Source organism: Colobus angolensis, unplaced genomic scaffold (assembly GCF_000951035.1).
Source record: "Colobus angolensis palliatus isolate OR3802 unplaced genomic scaffold, Cang.pa_1.0 Scaffold187, whole genome shotgun sequence".
NCBI classification, from domain to species: domain Eukaryota; kingdom Metazoa; phylum Chordata; class Mammalia; order Primates; family Cercopithecidae; genus Colobus; species Colobus angolensis.
In genome coordinates, this window is record NW_012115010.1 from 1318582 (window position 1) to 1328566 (window position 9985).

Below are 9985 nucleotides of genomic sequence, written 5' to 3' on the forward strand. Positions count from 1 at the left end.
ACATCACATCACATCACATCACATCACATCATCACATCACATCACATCACATCCAATCATCCCACTTTAAGGGTTCTCTCCTTTTTACTTAAGAGTTCTGCATTTATTAGCTATACTGTTTTTCTGATAATCATGCTGGTCTTATGAATAATAAACTAAACCTTATTACTTATGTTTATCTCTCCAACTAATATGAAAACTCCTTGAAAAACAAAAACACTTCTTAACCAACTACCCGCACAGAAACACTTAAACTATAATAAGTACTTCTTAGTACAACCACTATTCAAACACTGTTTTATTTAAGTTTTCAAAAATTAAGTCTATATTCTAGAAACTATTCTCAAGGTAAATATACTCCTTGTTATTGCTTGCACAGATGATACCCTAGTACAAATATTAAACCAATTAAATTTTCAACCATTTTTGCCCTTTCTTTAAAGATTCCTCATAATTTTACTCATAGCTCTCTATTCATAGCAACAAGGGAAATTACTGACACTACAGCATACAATCCACAAGCATTAGCTTAATTTCTTTTTCTGTTTTGTTTTCTTTTGAGACAGAGTCTCACCCTGTTGCCCAGGCTGTAGTGCAATGGTGCAGGATCGGCTCACTGCAACCTCTGCCTCCCAGGTTCAAGAGATTCTCCTGCGTCAGCCTCCCAAGTAGCTGGGACTACAGGAGCACACCACCACACTCAGCTAATTTTTTGTATTTTTAGTAGAGACTAAAATGGGGTTGCACCATTCTGGCCAGGCTGGTCTCGAACTCCCGACCTCGGGTGATCCACCTGCCTCAGCCTCCCAAAATGCTGGGATTACAGGCATGAACCACTGCGCCCAACCTACCTTTACTTCTATAGTCAAGACCTACAGTATCAAAATAATTTCTTGATTTTGATCAGCATTGCCTACAAAAAGGATGAAAAATTAAGACCCTCTTTTCTCATTAACTCTGCAAGAATAATGTTAGGGGAGCTATAAGAGAGGTACTGACTTTTCCAACAATGTCATTATTAAAACGTCAGAAAACTCTATGACTTTTTTCTATGACAGCTTCAAACCTGTAAAGCTATTTTGTGTTTCAATTCTATGAAACACTAAGATGAACTGGAATTCCTCTTTGAAATCAATGTAATTGCCAAAGATTGGCAAGGATGACAACAAATAATTGCAACTTCATGAGATGAGACCAAATGCGTATTACAAAGACACTTTCTGGTTGCTTGAGTGACAAGCACACAGGAATTATTGTACCTCAAAACTATGACAAAAAGAATTAAAGTAAATGGCAGGATACTCCTGTTTTGCTCACTAACAACTTTAATTTCTTACTATCTATAGGGCTTACTAAATAACAGAGTCATGTGCTACTCATCTGTGTACAATGTCAGAACAACTTTAGCTGCTTTTTCTTCCTAAATTAGGAATAAAATACTAAACATATTTGTTTAAATTCCAAAGAAATCATTTGGTATAAAAAACGACCATACAGTATATAGCTTCTTTCAGCCTGGGCATTTTAACTTTTTGCATTGACTAATACAATATGCATTAAGCACATTTGCTCAGACTTCCACAGTTAAATGGACAATTCACTTTTTATAAGTGGAAAATCATTACAACATCTTCTGGTATTCACTGCAATATCAAATCAATGACTTCTTTCAGTATTTGTGGTGGTCATCTGTAATTCCTTGGGTAATTACCATGAATCTGCTTTTACTTAATACTAAATGGCAATGCTAATATGAAAAGAAAATTAATGCCAGACATACAAGCAAAAGTACTGAGTTGTTTCGGGGAAGGAATTTTAATAGAACTCATGAACTGGAATCCACTTCCAAGCTAGAAACCATTTTCATTAATAAAATACTAGAAACTGAGTCACAAGACCAAAAATGAAACCTTTACATAGGTTTCTGATTCATAATTAAGATCTCACAAACTTCTGCTACTGCTTTTCAGAAAATGGTCATCTTGGCCAGGTGCAGTGGCACATGCGTGTAATCTCAGCACTTCTGGGGGGCCGATGTGGTAGGACAACTTGAGCTCAGGAGTTGAGACCAGCCTGGGCGACATGGTGAAACCCCATCTCTACAAAAATGCAAAAAAATTAGCAGGGCTTGGTGACACACCTGTAGCCCCAGCTACCCAGAAGGCTGAGGTGGGAGAATCACTTGAAGCTGGGAGGTCGAGGCTGTCGGGAGCCATGATCACGTCACTGCACTCCAGCCTGAGTGACAGAGTGAGACCTTGCCTCAAAACAAATTTTTTTTTCATTTTAAAAAATTAAATTAAAAAAATCTTGACCACATCAAAAAAAGACTGTCAGCTGGGTGCAGTGGTGCATGCCTGTAATCCCAGCACTTTGGGAGGCTGAGGTGGGAGGACTGCTTGAGCCCAGGAGTTCAAGACCGGCCTGGGCAACAAGCTGAAACCCTGTCTCTAAAAAAAATACAGAGCTTAGCCAGTCATGGTGATACATTCCTGCAGTCCCAGTCCCAACTCGGGAGGCTGAAGTGGGAGGATTGCTTGAGCCCAGGAGGTGGAGACTGCAGTGAGTCAAGATTCCACAACTGTACTCTAGCCTGGGCAAAAGAGCCAGACACTGTCTCCAAAAAAGAAAAGAAAAGAAAAGAAAAACACTGTCCTTTAAAAAATTTTTATCATGTACCCAGATAAACAGAAATCACATGGAAATGTACCTCAATTATGAAGCAGCACAACTGGGATAGCTTATTATACATGTGTCTTAAAATAATTTTAGCCAGGCGTGGTGGCTCACGCCTGTAATCCCAGCACTTTGGAAGGCCAAGGCGGGTGGATCACAAGGTCAGGAGAGCGAGACCAGCCTGACCAACATGGTGAAATCCCATCTCTACTAAAAATACAAAAAATTAGCCGGGCATGGTGGCGGGCGCCTATAGTGCCAGCTACTTGGGAGGCTGAGGCAGGAAAATGGCGTGAACCCGGGAAGCGGAGCTTGCAGTGAGCTGAGATTGTGCTATTGCACTCCAGCCTCGGCGACAGAGCGAGACTCCATCTCCAAAAATAAATAAAAATAAAAAATTTAAGTCACAAATTTTAGCTCTGGTTATACAATTTATCATAAAGACATGAGAAAATGTGATGAAAGAATCCCTCTGCAATACTCTAATGAGAACTGTGTTACATGTATAGAAGGAAAGGTACAACAGGAATACCTGTTTTTCTGTCATTCTGACTGTACTGTAAGAGACCTAAAATAATACTCAGTCTAATACTGTATTTGTCCAGATCTGTATCTTCCTGCCTCCCATGCCTACTTTGAAAACAAATAATGAAATACATCATCACATGAAGCCACAGTTGGGAAGATCACAGTTCTTCCCAACTCCAATCTTTCCTAATTCCAACTTAAGTCTCTCTCTGTGATGTTATTCCTTGATATGTCCCACATTTTAAAAGTGATTTAATACCATTTACCCTTCAAATCACCTCCAGGGAAGCTTCTCTTACACTGACTTTACTTTGGTCCCTCTTGATCTCCTGAGAATATATTAACCAATGTCAGTATCATTTTGCATTTGCTAATAATCATGTCAATTCAGCATCAGTATTTTGAAACTGGTACAGCCCTGATTCTAATCGTTTTCACTTATCATACTATGAGACAGGGAAGAGTAATGATTTTACATAAGTTTCAGTATCCCAAGCCAAACTGACATTACTTTTCATAGCTTGTGGCATTTCTTCCAGATTACAGGAGACATAGGAAAAACTATTTAAAACACTTGTCCATGTGTCATATCTGGCACACCTGCATTACAATGCCAACTATATTACATACAGAAAATATACTAATATCTTTCTGTGACCTAAATATCTTAAAACTATGAACCTCTTCACTTCACAGTGTCAACTAAGAATTTCCTGAGGGTCACATACTGGTTACATATGGAAACACAAAGAGGAATCCTACAAACATACTGCATAAATGTAATACATGACTATTTTATTGCTATTTACCATTATGATTACTTACATTGATTACAGAAAGTTCTTGGGCAACTTCTGTATTTTTATTATGACCTTTAAAATAGTATGTCTTGTTTCTCTTATTAACTTATCACTCACTGATCTATTCCTGTAGTTACTTTTCATTAGAAATAAAATGCAGAGGGCCGGGCGCAGTGGCTCACACCTGTAATCCCAGCACTTTGGGAGGCGCAGGTGGGTGGATCACCTGAGATTGGGAGTTTGAGACCAGCCTGACCAACAGTAGAGACAGTAGAAACCCTGTCTCTACTAAAAAATACAAAAATACAAAAAAAAAGCTGGACGTGGTGGGACATGCCTGTAATCCCAGCTACTCAGGAGGCTGAGGCAGGAGAATCGCTTGAACCCGGGAGGCGGAGGTTGACGTGAATCGAGATGGTGCCATTGCATTCCAGCATGGGCAACAAGAGCGAAACTCCATCTCAAAACAAAAAAAAGAAAAGAAATAAAATGCAGAGAACACTCGGAACACAAATCATCACTCTTCGGCAGGTACATACGCTAAAGAACATTTCCTCACCAGCATTCAGCTGCATCACCAGTAATAGCTGTGCAACCATAAAATGCTAAGCACTGTATCTTAATGGCACCGTATGGCTAGTTATACATCACTGTACAAACAAAACTTTCTTTAATGAACTTGTAATCCAATGTGTCGATTATCTTAAGTTATATATTTTCCATTAGTATGTGTAACACTTCAATCTGTGAACAAATATATCTTAATCTGGTAAATGCCGGCAGAAGTAACACCTCATTCAGAAATTGAGGTCAGATTCTTAAAGGAGTAGTTAAAACTCTTAAAACATTTGTAAAAATAAACACATCAGCTTAGATTACAAAGATTACCAAAGATTTAAAAAAACAACACTTAAAAGGCTAGACAAAAGAATGTCTAAACTAAAACAGTTAACAATATCCTCTATGACACAACGTAATTTATCATTGGTGAAAGCCCCCCTAGAAGCCGTTGGGAGACCAGAAAGAAACATATCTGGACAAAACCAAACAGAATAAAAACTGGAATTGTATCACCTTTCTAAAAGCTCCCTTATTCTTCGTCACCTATAAGTTTATCCTTCACATTTGATGACTCAATTACAGCTATATAAAATGTGTAATTGTCAGCAGCAGACAAAATGGTCATGAAGACAAGTTCAAGAGTCCAAAAGTCAGTATGAATTTAGGCTCTGCGATTTAACAGATGTATGTATTTGGCTAAGTTACCTAATTCTCTGTGCCTCAGCTGAAAACGGCAGTAAAAACAGTACCTATCTCGTAAGGGTTATAGCGAAGACTATATAGTGAAGACACATAAAGCCTGTGGAATAGGACCTGTTCGTTATTATAATAAAGTTAACAATTAAAAAAAGTTAGGTCCCTGATAATGATTAATCTCTACATTCATGAGTGCTTCAAGTGGAATACCACCGTTAACCACAACTTTTCACTATATATACAAAATACCTTTGAAACTTAGGTATTCATGCAGGGCGCGGAGGCTCACGCCTGTAATCCCAGCACTTTGGGAGGCCGAGGTGGGCGGATCACGAGGTCAGTAGATCAGGACCATCCTGGCTAACATGGTGAAGCCCTGTCTCTACTAAAAATAAAAAAATCAGCCAGGTGTGGTGGCGGGCGCCTGTAGTCCCAGCTACTCGGGAGGGCAAGACAGGAGAATCGCTTGAACCCAGGAGGCGGAGGTTGCAGTGAGCCAAGATCGCGCCACTGCACTCCAGCTTGGATGACAGAGTGAGACTCGGTCTCAAAAAAAAAAATAAAAGAAACGTAGGTATTCACAAATTGTAATACTCAGCCCAACTCCCTGACTCCATAATAATTCCAAGAGACATCAAACTCTCCAAAATTTGCACTTGATAAACTGGTAAAGAGCGAAGCTCTACAGCTTTAAATCATCCTGCCAAATTAAAGGCAAAGAAAGTAACAGTCATCTCGAACTTACCAGAGAAGATGAACAGAAAAATTTCCAGTGCTACAAGATCTGTTGAAAGCAACAAGATCTACCCACTGTGTTTGGAAACTTACTATGATTTGTTTTCAAGTATAGTCAGTGGCTTCACCCAAAACCTTTTAAGGAGGCCACGTTTAATTTTGAATAACCTGAAGCTGAAAATGTTTCAGATACATTATTCACAGGAGAATCCTATTACATTACATTCTCTCACCAATAACTTTGAATCAAAAGACATCATTAAGTGAAAGTCAATCTGTATTTTTCCCTTTATTAAAACACACAGAAAAATACCACTTTATTTTAAAATGAAAGTACTTTAAATGAATGCTATAAATTAACATAATTTATAAAAGTTTTAACATCTTCCAACTGTCTAAAAAGGTTACCATTCCCAATACCTTATTTACCCAAAATGCTAGGACATCTGAATTTTAAAAACCAACATTTTCGGCTGGGCGCGGTGGCTCACACCTGTAGTCCCAGCACTCTGGGAGGCCGAGGCAGGCGGATCACGAGGACAGGAGTTCGAGACCACCCTGGCCAAGATGGTGAAACCCCATCTCTACTAAAAATACAAAAATAAGCCGGGTGTGGTGAAGGGCGCCTGTAGTCCCAGCTGCTCGGGAGTCTGAGGCAGAAGAATCGCTTGAACCCGGGAGGCGGAGGTTGCAGTAAGTCGAGACGGTGCCACTGCACTCCAGCCTGGGCAACAGAGTGAGACTCCGTCTCAAAAACAAACAAACAATAAAAAAACCCAACATTTTCCTGGTTGACCCAACTTAACAGGGGTTGGTTCTTTCAACATAGAAGCAGAAAATGAAGTATACGTATCGTCTTCAAAGAACTACCATGAAACCAAAATCAGGTTTTGCAATACCCAACTAAAGCATCAGAAGAGGGTCATCTTACTTAGAAACTGAGTATTGAAAAAGTAGAGGCTAACCCCTTCAAATTTTTTCAGGAAACAGCATTCACACTCTGCTATCCACAATTTTCAAAATCTTCATTAAAGGCCCCAAAAATCCTGTTTGTTAAGCCTGCTGGAATTCTGTGGTTGACAGTCATCTTTCCTCAAAACTTAATTGTCCATATTATCTATTTTCGATTTTATTAGGTCACCTTGAGATTCTCTCCTCTGAAAAGCATTTGCGGACTTTACTTATCAATAGGTCTCTATTGGTAATTTAAAAATCAATAAAGCTCATCATACACTTTGCAGCCTACTCATATTTTACGGTGCTTGCTAAAATATACATATATTTCTCAGGGATCAAAAGGCCAATATGAACTGCTTCAAACTTTGGTGAATCTGCATTATATCCTTAGAACACCTTGAGATTCTTCTGTATTGTGCTGCAGCTATACAGCAAGCGCATGATCACAAGGCTTTAACAGCCCCCAGATCCCTTACTGCTGCAGAACTTCTCATAAGCGTTCTATGTACTACATTGTTAACAGTGCTGAGTTAAAATTGTTAAACTGCTTTATCTATTTATTTACCAATCCTAGCATCTCAGGGAATTCAAACTCTTTAAACTGCATTCTGAAACACACCTAGAGTGCTTTCCTATTGCTTTGAGTAGGATCTGCAGCCGGATAAAAACTTGAATTCTGAGATTCATCCCCTGACCCAAATTGCAGTTGCCAGGATATGCGGTAGTAATGCAGAGGTTTTTTTTGAGACTCTACGGATGTATTTTACCTAGAAATAGCCAATCTCTTCTAAATCCCTTTTAGTCTTCGAGATTTCCGCGGTAACAATTTCAACAGCAAGGTATTTTCAACAGCGAAAAAACGAGTTATTCTAATTTGGCCTTTATTTTTTACTCAATAGAGCTTGCCATCGTAAGAGCATTTTTCCATACCAACATGTGCAATTGAAAAAAGAAAAATCAAGCTTTTGGCACTAGTGACCCCACGCGTGGAAGGCCCATTATCATTACGCTTCTTACAAATCTTTCGAGATAGGATTTGAGGTTAGGCTCACATCGGATCATAGTCCAGTAACTTACTGTTTTCCAAGCCCAATTAACAGCCTAATAACAACAGCAACACTTATGTCCCGGGAAATCTCAATGTATGACTAACCAATAAGGCGTCTGATAACGAAGGCAACCTTTTCCCAGGTAAGGAAAAGGAAAAGCAGACAATGAAAGCAACTGATGTATCACAGTGAAGAAAGAAAAGAGAAGGACCCCAAAAGGATCCGTGAGAGCAAAATCCTGGGGTTCGGAAGCCTTGGCCTCAGCAACACTCGCCCCCAAGTCCTCCCAGCCCAACCCAACCACCTCTCTGGTCCCCTGGGAGCCAGCCCTTTGCCGGCACAGGCCGGGCAGACCTGGAGAGCACAGCCCCCCCACCCCACCCCCCCACAGCTCCCAGGCCCGGTTCCAAAATCCGACGCCAAACAGGCGGAAGCCGCAAGCCCCGCGGCCTGAGTTTCAGGGGTAAGAGAATGCGGGTGAGAGGAGATGCGGCCTCCCTCAAGCCGGGAGGCCTCTTGAGAAAGCAGAGACGGGAGAAGAGAGAGCCAGTTCGCAAGTCGGAGCAAAACCTGGAAGGAAAGAGGGCTGGGAGCCGGAGATAAAGGAGATTCTGGGCTAGACCAGCGCCTTCCCCGCATCCTCGGCGACGCCCGTGTTTACCTGAAAGTCTCGGTCCTCGTTGAAGCGGGAGAAGCGGTCCGCCATTTTGCCGCCTTCACTCCTCTCAGGACGACGCTCTCCGGTTCGCTCCTTCCCTCCTGCGACACCCGCCCCTCCCCGGTTCCCCGCCTCCTCCCACGCCCACCGGGCGCGCGCAGCCGAGGGAGGGAGCGAGAATGCGCGTCCTGACTGGAGCCCCGCAGCGCAGGCGCCTGCCAGCCCTGGAGGCTGACCCTTCCCTCCAGCCCCTGCTCCGCGCGCGACCCGGAGCGACCCCGGTGGCCGCGCGTGCGCACTCCCGCCCGAGAGCAGCGAAAGCTTCCGGAGGGAAAGGTCAGAAGGGGCACCGTGCGGACGAGGCTGGATGTTGTGCTGTCGCTCACTTCCGGGTATCTTTTCTCACTATCGCTTCCCCGTGTGCGCAGAAGTCCATCGTCTTTACAAAATTTTTGGAAGCATAATGTTGGGCCGAAAGCGTGACTTTAGAGCCATACTACTTAGTTTCAAATCTCAGCTCACCTTGAGGATTCAACGGTGAACGAGACAGGAATGGTCTCCTCTTGTGGGGATTTCATTCCAGTGGAAGAAGTCACATACCTCGTAGAATAAATATTTTTAAATATCAACAAGTGCCACAAAAAAGTAAAACTGGCCGCAGTGTTGAGAGGGACAGTCTCTGAAAGGACCTTTGACCCGAGGCACGGCGAGGAGCCCACAGCATTAGGACACAGGAAACATTAGACCCAAAGGCCCAAAGACTGCAAGGAGCTTGATATCTAGCCATCCTTTGAGAAAAGTATTTCTCAAGGGACCGAAGTTGATCCAAATCGACTAAAGCTGTCTGGGCTTCAGTTTCCTTTTTATACAATAAGGAAGCTGGATTCAGTCATCTCTGCTGCTCCTGCCTAGCGCTGACTGTGAGTTAAGATTCAGATTTTTCCATCCGTTCTGAGGACCTCACCCAGCGCTCTAGCACTCTTAGCCAAAATACATAAACACATAGAAGGGTGGCAGGACTTCCTCCTTTTGAAAGGAGTAGTTGACAGAAATCACACAATGGAAAAATGGCTCTTAACCCTGCCCTGAAAGAGTCAAATGGAATGTAATTTTTTGAGGAAGGGTGTGTATTTTCTAGTTGTTACCCTTTGCCTCACCCATGCTTCAGTCTACACTTCCATCTAAGGGGAGGCAGGGCACAAAGAATTCAAACACTGTGGGTTTCTTTTTTTTTTTTTTTTTTTGAGACTGAGTCTTGCACTGTTGCCGGAGTACAGTGGCACCATCTTGGCTCACTGCAACCTCCGCCTCCCAGATTCAAGAGA

General features: G+C 41.9%; 1 protein-coding gene across 4 annotated transcripts in view; it reads right to left on the reverse strand.

Moving 5' to 3' along the window:
• Positions 1-8940, reverse strand: part of GPATCH8 (G patch domain containing 8) — a 142139-nt gene extending 133199 nt beyond the window's left edge. For 2 of the 4 annotated variants that reach the window (XM_011940102.1, XM_011940101.1), the window contains exon 1: positions 8664-8940. Coding sequence is in view for 2 of the 4 variants with exons in the window: in XM_011940100.1 (XP_011795490.1) it covers positions 8664-8708 (45 nt within the window). In the remaining 2 variants the exon portion in view is untranslated. The remainder of the gene's footprint in view (positions 1-8663) is intronic. The other 2 variants (XM_011940100.1, XM_011940099.1) reach the window with 1 other exon arrangement.
• Positions 8941-9985: the final 1045 nt, after the last annotated feature.